Below are 16,103 nucleotides of genomic sequence, written 5' to 3' on the forward strand. Positions count from 1 at the left end.
AAGAAGAAGAAGAAGAAGAAGAAGAAGAAGAAGAAGAAGAAGAAGAAGAAGAAGAAGAAGAAGAAGAAGAAGAAGAAGAAGAAGAAGAAGAAGACATGAACTTGGGAAGAGGTGGGGAGGTAGGAGGTGGATCTGGGAGGAGTTGGAAGAAAGAATAGGGTGAATATAATCAAAAAACATTGTATGTGTTTATGAAATGCTCAGAGAATTAGTAAAAATATATGTTTAATTCATGAAGATGAAGGAATGACACTTCGTAGTACAACATGTTGCATGGCTAAAAGCAACACAGAGGCTGAGGGACGCTCCCAGTGGAAAGTGGCAAAGCCATCAAGATAAAAATAAAGCAATCATGAATCTTTATGCAACGAGACATGATACTAAACGATTTAAGGCAAAAACCAAAAAGTGTTGACATTTAAGAGTAACTCTCAGAAGCAGAAATTGACAGACCAAGACAAAGAGTTAAGAAATATTTTACAGCATAATTAGCAGTCCTCAGTCAATAATTTTGCAATTAAATGAGGGACTATATAATCTTTTTATCACTAATGAGACACTTTAAAATTAATCAAATGCAAAAAAATCTCTATCACTCAAAAAGTCAAAATCACAGAGCACCCTCCATAAAATTAATGGAACATCAAAATCAGATATTAGCAACAAATTCATAACCTAACAAATTCTAGCCACATCAGAAATTCAAGGAATCTTCCAAATAGCTCTCAGTTAAAAGGGAAATTAAAAAATTAAATAAAGACTATTTGGAGGCAAATACTAACGAGACCTTAATTAGGTCTGATTAATGCCGATTTTAATGATGTGTTTGCCTAAAATGTTACTTGTTCTTTTATTTGCTCATTCTGACTTACAATATTTTCCTAAGTGTTACCTTCAAATGAAAATGTTTAAAAAGTGTATTAGCAAGGTACTACCCTCTGGATATAAAAACGATCTCCAGCAGATTTCCCCCAAAATAAAGCAACACCTTCAGAGAGCTTACTCTGTTCAGCTAATGGAACAATATTATTAATTGGGTCTAAGTAATAATATCTCCCTGATAGCCAAAACAACTCAAGAATATTTGTAGTTTTAATAATCTTATTAACAAAAATTACAAGTATTTGAACTCAACAGTCAACTGAAGCAATTTTAAAGAATAGACAAGTAAGGGTACATTGACATTATACCATTAAGTTTGAAATGAATGAGATAAATTTTAGGCAAACACATCATTAAACTCCATGCAATAAGAAGCAGAAGTTTGGAAGTTGAATAAAGAGACTAATAGTCAAGTCAATATTCAAAAAGTTTATTCTAAAAAAACAAAAATGTACCAAACCTAAGTAGTTTCATGGATAAAATTATTTAGCCAGGGCCTCCTGTGCAGTCGAAAAGCAGTCCCCCTGAGCCAGTGGCACCAGCTTGTGTCCCAGGAGCAAGTTCTATCAAACTGTCATAAACTAAAAATTCAAATGTTAAGGCTATGTAAGCTATTCTAGAACACAGAGAAAATGTGAAAAACCTTCAGAAGCTTGCTGGAGGGTCTCCTCACCTGCTAAAGATGTATGTGTCCAAGTCTGCTTGTGTCATTAACAAGATACACACTTGGCCAGGTCTACCCACAGACCCTGATAAGCAGTTAAGCACCAGGGTAAAGTGCTAAAGGCAAAAATAAGGATGCAAATTTTATTTGTAAGTTTATACAAATCTGTATTGACCTTTTAAACATGTTTGTTTTCTTATTTACTTGTGTGTGACAGTGTGTGTGTGTGAGAGAGAGAGAGAGACAGAGACAGAGACAGAGACAGAGACAGAGAGAGATTGAATGCGTGCTGCGTAGGTCAGAGGGCATCTTGTGGGAGCTTCTTTTTTTTCCACCATGTAGATCCCACAGATCAAATTCAGGCCCAGCAACAGGCACCCATTGAGTCACCTCAATGTCCCTTGTTTGGCTTTTGATAAACTTATGTTACTGTAACAATCTAGAAAACACATTAAGCAGGTTAGACAGCTGGCTCCACAGTTAAAGAGTACTTGATGCTCTTGCAAAGGACCCAGATTTCGTTCCCAGAACCCATGTGGTGGCTCACAGTCATCTCTAACTCCAATTCCAGAGTATCCAACTCCTGACCTCCATGAGCACCAGGCATGCAAGTGGTGATGTGGTGCACAGACATGCATGCAAGGAAAAATATTCATATGCAGAGAAAAATATACATTTTATTATTTTAAAAAAATGAAGCCATTGTTTTGGAGAGGGCGGGGTGGGTGTTTTGTGTTTCTATTCAATACTCTGCCAAAGGAGAGAAGGTTTTTAGGTTAAGTTACTCAGTTTTACTTGGAACACAGTTGTGTGGAGGGAAAGGTTTCTCTGGGCTCATTTCTAAATCGAGGCTAAGAGTAATTAGCCCACAGGAGTGCTATGGGGCTTAAACAAGATCATGTGAAGCACTGGAACACAGTCATGGGTTAATAAAGTCAGGATGTTGCTAACAGCACCTTTGTCCTGTGGATTTTCAAGTTTGAAAAGTGTCCTTGAAGCTCACCTGACATACCTTCTTCTGCCTAAGGCACACTAACCTGTAATGTGGAAGCCCCAGACCACTATCTACAGAGCACACACACACACACAGAGTAAATGTAAAAATTAAATTGTTTTAAAGCTTAAGAATTTGTTAAAACGTAAGTTTATGTGAATTGCTCTATTACATGTATTACATGTTGAATTGATAATCCGGAGGAAAGATTATGTTAAATAAAATATACAAATATACAAATCCCTATGGACTTATGATCAAACAAACCAATGGAAAACGAAAATATTCTAAGTTGAAAGTATATCTGTAGTGGCCTTTGTGGGTTTAAAACAGAGTGCATGAAGATGGGGGTGGTAATGCAGGGATAGGGGAGGAACTGGAGAGGAGGAGGTGGGTAGGTTTGATCAAAACACACTACATACGTGTACAAAAAATTCTCAATTAAAAAATACAATTAAGTTTTTTTTAAAGAAAAAAGATGTTTCTGGTCCACTTGACAACACACTACACTATAGAGCATTAAATTTGTCTAATGGCATCTCGTGTAGCTAGCTGAAAGGTGTGACCCAACACCAGTGACAGATCCTTGCAAGAAACGAAGATACAAAATACTTTATACCTGGCAATAGCCCAAGAAAAGGGTGAAATTCTAAGTGTGAAGTTTTGCTGAGTGTCACCCGCACGGCACCATAAAAGCTGAAACTTTTTAAGTAGGCCATCTGTTTTATTAATCTTACCTGGTTTTTAAATGTTCCTGTCACTACTAGAAATTTGAGAATTGTAGTTGTGCCTTGTGTTACATTTCTACATCCAATGCTATATTAAACTGTTAAAAAAAAAAAAAAAAAAAAAGGTACTGTTAAAACTTAAGCTCTCTAGTGTCAGGGAACTCGCCATCCTTAGAGAAACAACTCCTGGAATCTCACAAGAGAGATGCTTGTAACCATGGCCCGTGTGTATGAAGGCAGAAGCCTGGTGCCAGTTTGAAAAACTCTACCCAACTCTGAGAGTTTCAAGAGGCTTTTGTTTTGTGACTGTTTCTGAGTCTTGTGGAAGATGCCAGGTTGTTTTGACATTGCTCCAGCCTTGAGAAACGCAGTCTCCATAATCTGTGCAGCATAGAAATCAAGATAATGATTCCCCCTTCTACCGGTTTACTGCTTGCTGTGCCAGCAGCGATGGGATGCTGGACCTCTCGCATGCTAGGTAAGTGCTCTACCACTGAGCTATACCTGAAGCCTTACTAGTTAGCGAAGAAGTACTTACAGAGTCAAAATAGTATCCAGAGTTCTGGAAACTGTGGCGGTTGTCATGCGCAGAGAAAGGGAAGTTTTTGCTTGCTGCTTGCTGGGGAAGAATGAAGAGGGAGATGATAAGCACATGTCAGAACTTTGAGATGCCCTCAGAACCTGAGCTCAGTGATGGGGAAGAGGCAGGCACGGGACAAAGGAACCACTCAGGGAGGCTAATGAAGTCTATCTCTAGCATGGAGTTAACAGCACAGGATGTGGGTGCAAGCATGGGCGGAGCTTCCAAACAATCCTGATACCAAATCTCTGAAAAAAAAAAAAATCTCTTTCAAAATGTCTTTGGAGGCAAGGATGCAAAAATGCATATATACACAGAAGCAAATGCTGGCAAGGACCTTGGACAGCATGGGGGCCAGCCTCTTATCTGACTAATAGGGATGGCAGAAAGCAAATCCTGGAAACCTGGCCTGATCCTAGAAGCCCTGAGGCTGGATTCCCAGAAGCCTGGAGCCTCAGTCAAGGCCCACAGTGAGTGTGGTTGATGTTGATACTAAAACCCGTCTGCCTCCTCCTCCATGCTACCGAAGCTGGGGCAGCAGCTCAGGAGCTGGCAAGGGAGGCAGACCATGGCTATTAATGACTAAAGGTTCCTGAGGACAATCCCAGCTCATTGTCTGGACCAGGAGGCAGTTGTAGCTGCAGAGCACAAAGGTCTATCACTGGGAACCTGGGTACAGCAGATGGGCAAATGGGTTAGCTGTCTGGCCAACATGGCACCTCCTCAGAGAGCCCTCAGACGCTATATCTGGGCCCCATACTCATGTCACCTTCTCTCGGATTTTGTAGATTGGCGGCAGCCTCCTATCCACCTGCTCAAACAAGTATGGACAGTGGGTTTCCTTCAGGGAAGTACATGTGATGGATTCTGGTGTCTTCTCCATCAGACCAGTGTGAGTGAACTGGAAACACAACATGCGTCTTGATTAGAAGCAGATACAGCATGGGCTGGTGAGATGGCTCAGTGGGTAAGAGCACCCGACTGCTCTTCCGAAGGTCCAGAGTTCAAATCCCATGCAACCACATGGTGGCTCACAACCATCCGTAACAAGATCTGATACCCTCTTCTGGAGTGTCTGAAGACAACTACAATGTACTTACATATAATAAATAAATAAATCTTTAAAAAAAAAAAAAAAAGAAAGAAAAGAACCAGATACAGCTGAATCTGGATGCCAAATACAGGCTTCCTCTGTAACATAGTTAAAACATGGTTTGAGCACTTCCTGAATCCTTGGGGAATGGTAAAACAAAAACAAACAAACAAAAAACATGTACCTTTGAAGTATTTCTTCCAAACAAACATTTCAAGCCACAGGGGCCTCCTTCAAGGACTTATGGAGCTTAGCCTCCAGCTCATATTCTAAGGACTGGGTCGTCTACTCTCGGACTTAGAGGTTGCCAAGCATGCTAGACTAACTGACCAACAAGCTCTTGGGGATCTTCCTATCACTGCTTTCATCTTACCACCACTGGGATCGCAATGGTGTGCCACCATTCCCAGCTTTATATGTGGGTTCTGGAGATCAAAGTCATGTCCTTAACTTTCAAGGCAAGTGTTTTACCAACTAAACCATCTCCCCACCCATCTCTTCCCTTTTGAAGTATAAAGACATTGGTTAACTCTGTAATTAGCTCTCTATTCTCTCAAGTTAAGATACAACTGTACATTCAGGTGGTTTTTGATTGGCATCTGTGCAAGAGTGTGCTAAGTAGTTAGGTTGGGAGGTTGTGTTATAAATCCTATGTACTTTGTAGGTGTTATCTCCAGCCATGAAGAAGCTAAAAGACACATAGGACTTGATGGAGTAGACAGAAGAAAGAAACACAATGTTGCTGAGAACAGGGTCATAAGGGTCAGTTTTATGTTTAGAAATCATGTTGCTGACCATGGCATGATATCTGGTATCATGACACCAGACCTCAGATGACTGTGGATCAGCATAAAATGAGTGACATTGGATGACCTGGGAACCCAAGAGGGATCAGGTATGTGATTTGTCATAAAACTCTGCCTGGCAGAGTGTCATTTTTATGTGGGTTCTGTATAAATGGCCCTTGATGTCAAAGGCCTTAGTCTTTGCCTTTTCCAAGCTGCCTGCATATTTTTGTCTGTAAGTTCATGTGCCACTTGGCTGTGTGGTCAGTATGTACCAATGTGTGCCTGGGTGCCTGCCAGAAGCTCCCTACCTAGTATACAAAGTATGTCCTATCAGCTTACACATTGCTAAATTCCCTTTGACCTCCCAGGTGCCTATGACCCTCCTCCTTTCCTGTATTGGAGTTTGAGAATCACAGATGAATAAACCAGCAGCACAGATGTGGAAAAAATAACCTGTGCACACAAAACAACGTGTAACTTACAAGAACACAGTATGATAAAATACCACCAAATACATCTCAGTGGCTATCCATGGGCTGAGAAGAAGGATGAAACCAATAACAACAAAACCATCAGGCAAACCCACCGGTCTCCATGTGTGCAGACCCTCCTGAGGAAATGTAAGGAACTGCCCATAGGACCCCAGTGAGTTTGTGCCTGATGAGACGGAATATATACGCCCAATATAAAAAATAGAGAAAATGTAAGGAGACAGCCAACTCTAGTGGCTCATGCCTATAACCCATTACACAGGAAGATTGCAGGTTCAAGGCCTGCCTGGGCAACTCAGTAAGAATTCTGGGGGGGAGGGGGGAGCTGGGGCTATACCTCAATGGTCGAGAGCTTTGCCTGGCATGGTTTCAATCTTCAGTACCACAAAACAGGTAGAGGGGTTAATGTTCTCCCAAAATCTTTATCACATCCCTCACCTTTAGCTCTTGAAGACTAACAACATCCTGATGTGGATCTACAACTCTACATATAGGTAGTTTACACATATTGTATCATACAGATAATATAAGAATTAAAATGTATTTGTAGGGCTGGTGAGATGGCTCAGCGGGTAAGAGATGCCTCACAACCACCCGTAATGAGATCTGACGCCCTCTTCTGGTGCATCAGAGGTCAGCTACAGTGTACTTATGTATAATAATAATAAATGAATCTTTGGGCCGGAGCAAGCTAAGACTGAGTGAGCAGAGTTGACCAGAGCAAGCAGAGGTCCTAAAAATTCAATCCCCAACAACCACATGAAGGCTCACAACCATCTGTACAGCTACTGTGAATTCATATACATAAAATAAAAAAATAAATCATTTTTTAAAAACCTATCTATAAAAAATGTATTTATAATTTTACAACTGACATGTGGCCATGTGGTATGATCAATGTCACTTCTGAACCCTGAATACCTTTTTATTTCTCACGAACTTTTTGTTGCCCTCCTCCTCCCTCCTTGGTGCCTGCACTACCACCTCAGATCACAACACTGACGAAGCCCTCATGTATTTTACATGAAGGGAACTGATAGTGCTTTGCAGGACACAGGCTGCACTGTCCGTGGTCTATACCTTGCTCTTCTCACTAACATATACTAGAACATTCTCAGCCAACTTACATATACTTTTAAGTAGCTTTGTATTAAAATTTAAAGCATTATCAAACATTATTGTTCATGTTTTTAATGTCACCCACAAGTTTTATTCCTCAGGGGCTGTCATCTTAATATTTGAGGCGGAGTCTCTCACTGGGACCCAGGGCCTGCCAAGTAAGGATAGGCTGGCTGGCCAGTAAGCCTCAAGAATCTGCCTGTCTCCATCTCCCCAGTGCTTGGCTAAAAATAGGCACTCTCAAATCCATTTGTTTATGTGGGATCTGGGAAACAAACGTGGACCCTCATTCTTGCAAGGCAAACACTCTGCTGACTGGGCTATTGCCTAAGGCCCTAAGCAATTGTAATTGTTTACTTATTATTACTGTGTGCATGTGTGTGCATGATGTGCAGATGTAAAGTGCACACATGAGGAGGTCAGAGAGCAACTCTGTGAAGCTGGCAGTCTTCTTCAACCTTGACAGGAGTCCGTGGATTGAACTGGAGTTGTCAGCTTGCATGGTAACTGCCTTTACTGGCTGGTCCCTGAACAGTCACTTTTAAAGATGAATACAAAAAGTGCAATCGGGCTCCAAGTACTCTCTCTGTTCTCCCTCCATCCGCCTGAGTTGCAACCCTCTTGGAAATGCCTGGAACCCGGGCTGGTGGGGCAGCTGCTCTGATAGCAGGAAAGACAGCTCACATCAGCTCATAACTGACTTGAGTTCATTTGTATTCTGCAAGTCTGTGGACTAAATCACTGTTAAAAAATATGGCTCTAGCATTTTAATTTTACTCTTTTAAAATATATATTTAATGGCTATAGCATGATAGCTGTGAAATAAACCCTTCTGTTAGATAGTGTAACCGTGAAATACAGCTTTTTAACTAGTTGGTGGTGAGATTTCCACTGCCTTCCATCACTCAGCGACTGAAATATTAAATAGGAAAATGAAAGTAAGTAGGGGAAAAAAGCCTTTCCTGCCCAGCAACAGCCAGATTACAACCAGCAAGGTCAACTGCAAAATGACTGTCACCTCTAATGGGACAATTACTGTCCTCAAAGATGGGCTGCAGCTGACTCACGGCCAACAGCTTCTTTAATTTACCCAATTCATCTGAAGCTCCTTCCGGAAACTTCGGATCAGCACGATTCTTCAGACACTCTTAGGTGCCGACAGCAAAGAGGACCTTTGCCAGAGGCTCAAGTTTGGCTAAAAGTGTGGATGAACAGCGTCTCTCCTTCTCACTCCTGAGAACCAAGCTGCCCTGCTGGGCCTGTGGCTGGAGGAGGACATGAAATGTCTACCTACATCTGTGGATTCTCACTTCATCTATTAGAACAGAACTTGAGTTCACCTGAAATGTCAATGTAGTTCATAAAAAACCAAAGCACACTCCCTTGTAGCTGCTATATTGGCGATGTGAACCCTGCAAAGGCTCCTGGGAGAAGTATTGTTCTCCTGATAAAGAAGACAGATGCTTTCTATATTGTTATCCTTTGATCTTCCTGTTTTCCTGCCTGGAGTGTATGTAGACTCTCTACAACGTGGAAAAGACTAACCCTTCGATAAAAATGTCTAAACAGAATGCTGGAAAGAACCCAGGGCTCTGAAATCTCCCTGGGGCGGAGTGCCAGCCCTAACCTGCCTGCTTCTGAACTTTGTGGCTATTTAAGGAAAAGCATAAATCTGTGTTTGCTCCACATCCCACCATGCCGGTGACCAAAGCCCAAACCCAGAGCCTTGCACGTTCTAGGCAAATACTGCACCAATAAGCTATCTGTCTATCCCTGGAGTCAGCTTTTTAGTCAGTCAAACATCCATTCTGACTGATAGTTAGATGACAAAAACATGAAGGTATTTAATCTAAGAAACACAGTTTCCTCTCTATGAACCGTCACAAGAATGTGGCTGAGACAGCAGAGGCAGGCAAATCTCTGTGAGTTTGAGGCAGTCTGGCTATAAAGTGAGTTCCAGGCCAACCAGAGTTACATATAAAACCCTTTCTCAAAAAAAAATTAATTAAAATAGGAAAAAATGAAAATGTGGCTGACACTATTTCCCATTTGGCTTTGGCCCAAGGGAACTCAAATTCAAAAGTGTTTCCCAGTCTCAGTATATTATTCTAACTTATATGGAATAAAATAAAGTGTACTGTGTGTGTGTGTGTGTGTGTGTGTGTGTGTGTGAATATGTGATGCACATATACTAACTATACTTAGGAAGTGCTGACTGACTAGTCTGCTTACCTTTGTCCTTCTGAATGAATTATCCTGCTAGTCCCACAGCGACTCTCTAATTTTGGTATATTTCATTTTACATTTTAAAAAGTCAAGATTAGATGAAACTTGTTTGCCTTAGTCTAAGGTTGATACCAAAGAGACTGCAATCAGTGTTGTACATTCTAAAGAGCCAATTTTCCCAACATCTCTTCCCTTTCTCTTTTAAACAAACAAAAATTTCAGTTTTGGGGCTAGAGATATGGCTGATTAAGTAAAGATCTTGGCTTTTGCCTCAAGAGCTTGAGGACCAGATCCCCAACACCCACATAAAAGCCAGGCTGGAGTATCAGTTTGCCTACCAACTGAACACTCAAGAGGCACAGATGGAGTCCTCAGAGCAAGATGACTCTTTAACCCAGTCAACCTGCTCCAGACTCAAGACTCTACCTCCATGTATAAGGTAAAGAGTTGCTGAGGTGATGTTTGACTTCATCCTTCGATCCCCCCACAAACACACATGCACAGCACCTATCCACATACATAAACATGTTCACACACTACTAACAAACACATGTGAAACACCCACACATCTCCACCCCATCCCCACCCCACATTATTGCGTTAAAGCTTTGAACATAAATCTTTTCTCAGATTCTGCCTCTCATTTTGAGAGTGGAAAACAATCGGGGGATTCCCTTTATGTGAACAAGCCCTCAACAACAGCCACATTTCATGAGGAACCTTCCAGGAATGCACTCTTCCTTACCCATCTTCCGTCCTTGTTCAAAGGCGGGTTGGAACGCCTCCCTTTGGCCATTCTCTCCAAGGAACTGATGTACTGGGGTTGCCTTACAAACTGTCTATGGCCTCACAAGCTTGTGACATCTATACAGTTCCCCCACTCCCTGTCCCTGATCTTCTCAGTTGTTGCCCGGGCAGGGAAGTGGAGAAAGCCCACTACTGTCATGGAATGGAAGCTCATGTCACAATGGGCAGAGCCTTCTAAGCCCCAAGAGAGAGTTTTGCCATTGGTTCCTTGCATCAGGTTCCCCAAGCATGTGCAGAATTCTAACCTCCAGGTTCTAACTAAAGAAGTCCCAAAAACAGCCAGAGGTAAGGACAAGAAGATGCTGGAAACACAGAAAATATTTTGCACCCTCATGGATCCTGCATTGTCCTCATGGCAACCATCTGTTTCAAAGTCTTAGTTTTCAGAAAACTAACCTGAGTCCTGCTCTGGAGCTTACCTTGCTCACATCAGCAATGCTGCTGGACCAGGACCAAAATACCCCCTTTCTCCTTCCATATGTTCTCTGTGTCCCAGCTCAGACCTAATAATCTCCTACTTCTGGCTCACTCACCTGCCTGGCATAGCATAGACACAAGGAGAAAACATTTGGGCATATCTATGTATCCGATTCTATTCTAAACTAAACTACTTTCCTTGTTTTTCCTTCAATTGTTCTCCAATGGGGTCACATCCTCAATAACAAGTTACCAGAAGGCAAAGCAATGTCATGAGTCCCCTCTAGAAACCCTCAGCACCGACAAAGGCTGCCTGTCACTCTAGGGCTGCAAAGGCTGCTTCTGAAATCTGGACTCTGTCCCTGGGTCAAGACACAGACCTGTCTCTCTCCTGCCGGGTGAGTGATGTGCTTTCTGTTTGTCATCTTGGCTGGGTGCCACCCAGCCAATTCTCATGGCAGTTCCACATGAAGATGAGAGTGGACATCCACAGGATGGCTCCTTTGCATTGAGAAATTGTCTTCCTCTCCCATCTCCTCAAACCATCTCCTCTCTGATCATAAGAGTTGCCATGTCAGTGACAAGAGACTGACCTTACCCTCTTGCCAGCATTTAAAGTCTCTCAACATGGGTTCCTGGGTGTGACCCCTGAAGCACCACACTCTTGCTGCAGCGGGGACACAAGAGCCACAGGCTAAGGAGAAAAAGAGGATCACAACTGAAGCTGAGGACTGGCTCAGTGTGGCAGCTGTGTTAAAGTCTGGCCCTGAGATACAAGACTCCCTCCTGCTTGTCCCCAGTTGATCAGTCCTGGGAGGCAGCTGTCATCTCCTGGTCCCTGTACATAGGGTCTGACTCCAGAAACACAGTACAGGATGAAAAGAAAGAACTGGGGGAGCCTTGTGTACATTGGCCCAATCCCAGCCCATATCTGTCATGGTCTCAGTGGTCTAAGAAATGACCTTGGCAGTCACCATTACAACACTTCGTATCATAGCCCAGAACTGAAATATGTGTGTAGGCTCTAACAGGCCCAAGCATGGCAAACACAGTGTCACCAGGTTTTGTCCTTCTTTCTCCCTTGTTGAACAGGTTACATTCCTAAAGCTAGCCCCCAAGGTCTATCTCCTTGTTTGACCACTGACTCATTCCTGAGACAAACCACCAAGGGCCAGCCATCAAAATTCATTGTTTGGCTATAATGGCTAACTTGTCCAATCAGGCCTTATCAGCTGATCCCTAGCACAGACTCCTCTTTTTCTCCTTAAAAACCCATCCTGGAAAAAACAAACAAAAACAAGAAACCACTTGCTGCTGCTTGCTGCTTGTCTGCCTTTGCCTGTTCAGAGGCAGTGCTCCCTACAGTGCTCCTTTCCTGCTTGTCTCTCTGGGGTACTAACTCTCCTTTGAGCTGATAACTGGTGTCAGGGTGTATCCTGTACCACCTCTGAGGGGCTCTCCAACCTTTTCAACGTGACCACACCTTTCTGCACCAGAGACTATGAGTCCGGCTTGGTGGTGCTGTAACGTTGTTTATCTCAAAGTTCTATCAGAGTCCCAAGGTCAACCAGCTCTGCCACCCTGATCTTGAATGTGGATTTTCCTGGATCCTAACTGGGGAGTAGGGGTGAGTGAGGGGGTACTGTCATTCTTTATAGTACAGGTGTGGCAGAAAAGGAAGCTGCTTGCCACCTCTTTGTGAGCACCGTGGTCATGGGCCCCCAAGAAATACTTGATAACTCAAAAACACATCGCAAAGCTAAGAATGGACATGATGCACATACTTGCGTGTTTGCTTAGTGCTTCCATGTTTGCCGTTACTTAAATGACTTCCGCATCATCCCTACGAGTTGTGCTGATTATTTTCTGTTTACGCATGCCTAGTCCACTACCAATTGGTTTTCCACCCCACCCTGCTGTGCACCCTGGGGTGTAAAAACTGCATAACCTCGTCTCCTAGTGTTTGTGTCTGGCTTAATTCATCCAGAAGGGAAGCCCTGATGGGGACTGGAAAGGCAGGAGGGATTAGATGCAAGGAGGAGTGTGTTGCTGTGATGTGTGACACCCTGTCTCTGGGAGAATAGCAACCTGACTGGTGGGGTTTGCTAAGGACTCTGCTGTGAGAGCTTCTGCTGTGGTTTCGAGCTACTAATATCATGAACACAGGATGAAGAAGAGCTGCGTATGAGTCTATAAGATACCACTGAGTCAAATTGCTGAGCTTCCACGCTCCTTCCCTAGGAAGCCACGAATTGGAAGCAGCTAAGCATCTCTACCGGTATCCATGGCTCTATCCTCACAACCACAGCTCTCCCCGTGAAGGACTTCCTTTGACTTCCAGGTGGATCAGGCCTCCTGCTACTGCTGCTCCTGGGATCGGTACGCTTCCTTGTCAATTCTGTGATGCTGCTGGGCCACGGCTCTTAGAAGAGACTTCAGTAAGCTGTATGTCTTCTCTCTCTCTCTCTCTCTCTCTCTCTCTCTCTCTCTCTCTCTCTCTCTCTCTCTCTGCCTCAGTACACGTGTGTGTATATACACGTGTATTCACATATGGAGATCAGAGGTCAATGTCAGGTGTCTTCCTCTCTATCATTTGCTCCCCTGCTTTTTGAGATAAGGTCTCTCACTAAACTGGAAGCTCACTGGTTTGGGCTGGACTACTGTCCAGAAATTCTCTAGGATTTGCCAGCCTCCACCTCCCCAGTGCTGGAGTTACAGCTAGATGGCCAGCCCGGTAAAGTGCTGTGCTTCTCGACCCCAGTCCTCATGCTTGCTCAGGGAGCTCACTGAGCTGCCTCCATGCCCCTGCCTCCTCTGTCTTTGATGCACCATCAGTCTCCCTGGTGAGACGTTAATAGAAACTGAAGCAGGTGTTAGTAACTATCTCCACTGGCAGGGAGGGACGTGCCACCTCAGAGAAATGAAGTGGCTCAACGTGGTTGTGCAGTCAGTATGTAATAGAATCACACTGAACCCACATGTGCCAAAGCCACCTTTTGCATACGGAAGCATCAAGCAGGATAGTTCAGTTTGGTTCTCCACTTGCTAGACATAAAGATAGTGGTTCTGCAAAAGTATGTCTTTATAAACTGGTCTGTGGTGGTGCACACCTCTAATCCCAGCATTGGGAGGCAGAGGCAGGCAGATCTCTGCAAGTTCAAGATCTACAGAGTGAGTTGCAGGACAGCCAGGGCTACACAAAGAAACCATGTCTCAAAAAATAAACAAATAAGCAAACAAACAAAAGTATGTCTTCACTTAAGAAGAAATTCATCCTTATACAGATATGGCTGCAAATCCACTGTGGGCTCGTACCGGTGTCCTTACCAACATTAGCTCTCATTAAACAGCAAACATATCCAAGGACCAGTGTCTCCTAACTACCGAGTCATCTACATTACTTTCATTGACCTCTTTGTATTTTTTCACACGATAGCTTTGGTGGGCTCTGCAGTTCAGATAGTCTCCATCCAAAGCCGTCAAGAGCCTGTAAAAAGCCCATGTGCTCATCTCTGCCATGTGTTTCTAGCCCCGGAGGCTATTCCATGTTTTAGAGGATGATTTGATCCTCTCCACTTCCCAAATCTGAGGTCACAAACGTGTGCTACCATGCCCAACACTATACATATCTTAAGAGCTTTCCAGAAAAGCTTTTTCTGGGGCCTGTTGTGTGCCAGATGTGGGGTTATAGATGCTGTAGCTGTTGCCCCAGCTCTCATAAAGCTGACTGGCTGATGGAGAGACGGACCTTAACACAGGTAGCTGGTTATAACCATGAGAGGTACAGGTTCCCTGAGATAATCTGACAGAGAAGCCTAAATGAATCTGGAAGGTGATAGGGAAATAAAGACTGACTTCTGTGAGCACAGGGAAGAGGAAGAAAGCAACTCAGGCAGATGGACAGTCTGCTGGAGGCCTGATGTCCAGAGGAATTCTTTCACTAGAGAACAGAAGAACTCTTTTTTGTTTGTTTGTTTGTTTGTTAAGGGTAGCTTGATCATTTTGGAGAAGGCCATGTATGAGTTGGAGCAGAGACTGAATGGGATGGCAAAGAGGCTGGCTATCCAGTTAGTTCTGAGAGCTACAAACAGGCACCTAGTCCTCTATGACCTTGACCAGCTGGCCAAGGTCAATGGGAGGCAGAGATGTGAAAATAGGTGAGTTGACCTGGAGAGATGACTCAACCTGTAAAGTGCTTGCCTTACAAGTAGGAGAACCAGAAATCAACTTCCGAAACCCATATTTTCAAAAGCCATGAACACTGGCATGCTTATGATCCCAGCTCCTGGGAGGTAGAAGACACAGATACCTGGCTGTCGATGGCCAATCGGCCACACCCATCGACAAGCCTCAGGCGAGAAAGAGAGAGAGAGAGAGAGAGAGAGAGACCCTGACAGTGAATAATGCCTGAAGAGGGACACCCAAGGTTGTCCACCAGCCTCCACAAGCATGAACACACATATGCTTGTATACTCCCACACACATGCACGCCCACAGACACATGAACGTGAACTCATCCACAGAAAAGAATAGGCAACAGCAACAAAACGAGCTCTCGCTTTTTGAAGGAAGGTATTTTTGTGTCTACATGTGCCACCATCTGCGTGTCTGCACATGCTGGGGTGTACATGTGTGTATGCACATGGGTGTATACATGTGCGTGTTGTTATGCACATGCAAGGGGAATGGAGGAATAGAGGTCTACTCCTGGTGTCTTCTATCACTGTCCTTATTTTCTGAGACAGGGTCTCTTGTTGAATCTGGATCTTGCCATTCCAGCTAGATTGCCTGGCCAGGAGTACCAGGTAGAGTTCTGTTTCCACCCCTTCCTCCAGCACTGAGGCTACATGTGTGGGCCACCCCTCCCCCCCTTTATGTGACTGCTGGGGATCTGAACTCAGGTCCTCAAGCTTGCACAACAAACACTTCGCCCACTGAGCCAGCCCCAAAATCTCAAAACCATTCCAACCCCCACCCCCACCCCACCCCTAGGGAGAGGAAAAAGCCGTCCCTTAAGATGCCCAAGTGGGAATGTCTACCTCGTTGCTGTTTCCCGCTCTGATTCTCTAGTTCAGTATTAGATGAGATGAAATGAAAGCACCTGTGCTCCAGCTCCTTCACCTCTACAATGCTTGCTTGCTGCATTGGTTGGTTAGTTAGTTGGTTGGTTGGTTAGTTGTTGGTTAGTTAGTTGGCTGGTTGGTTGGTTGATTTTGTTTAGACAAGGTACTGTATATCCATCCCAGGTTGGCCTCAAACTTTCTCTACACCTGAGGATGACTTTGAACTTCTAATCCTCCCTTCTCATGCTTCT

At 43.8% G+C, this 16,103-nt stretch overlaps 1 protein-coding gene across 1 annotated transcript in view; it reads right to left on the reverse strand.

The window, feature by feature from the left end:
* Nucleotides 1–10,500, reverse strand: part of Tex36 (testis expressed 36) — a 13,514-nt gene extending 3,014 nt beyond the window's left edge. Inside the window, exons 1-3 of the mRNA XM_021222068.1 lie at nt 10,311–10,500; nt 4,618–4,749; nt 3,807–3,887 (exon numbers count right to left, since the gene is read on the reverse strand). Of these exons, the coding sequence (XP_021077727.1) occupies nt 3,807–3,887; nt 4,618–4,749; nt 10,311–10,361 (264 nt within the window). The 5' untranslated portion in view covers nt 10,362–10,500. The remainder of the gene's footprint in view (nt 1–3,806; nt 3,888–4,617; nt 4,750–10,310) is intronic.
* Between the last annotated feature and the right edge of the window lie 5,603 nt (nt 10,501–16,103).

This window comes from Mus pahari, chromosome 1, assembly GCF_900095145.1.
Source record: "Mus pahari chromosome 1, PAHARI_EIJ_v1.1, whole genome shotgun sequence".
Taxonomy (NCBI): Eukaryota; Metazoa; Chordata; class Mammalia; order Rodentia; family Muridae; genus Mus; species Mus pahari.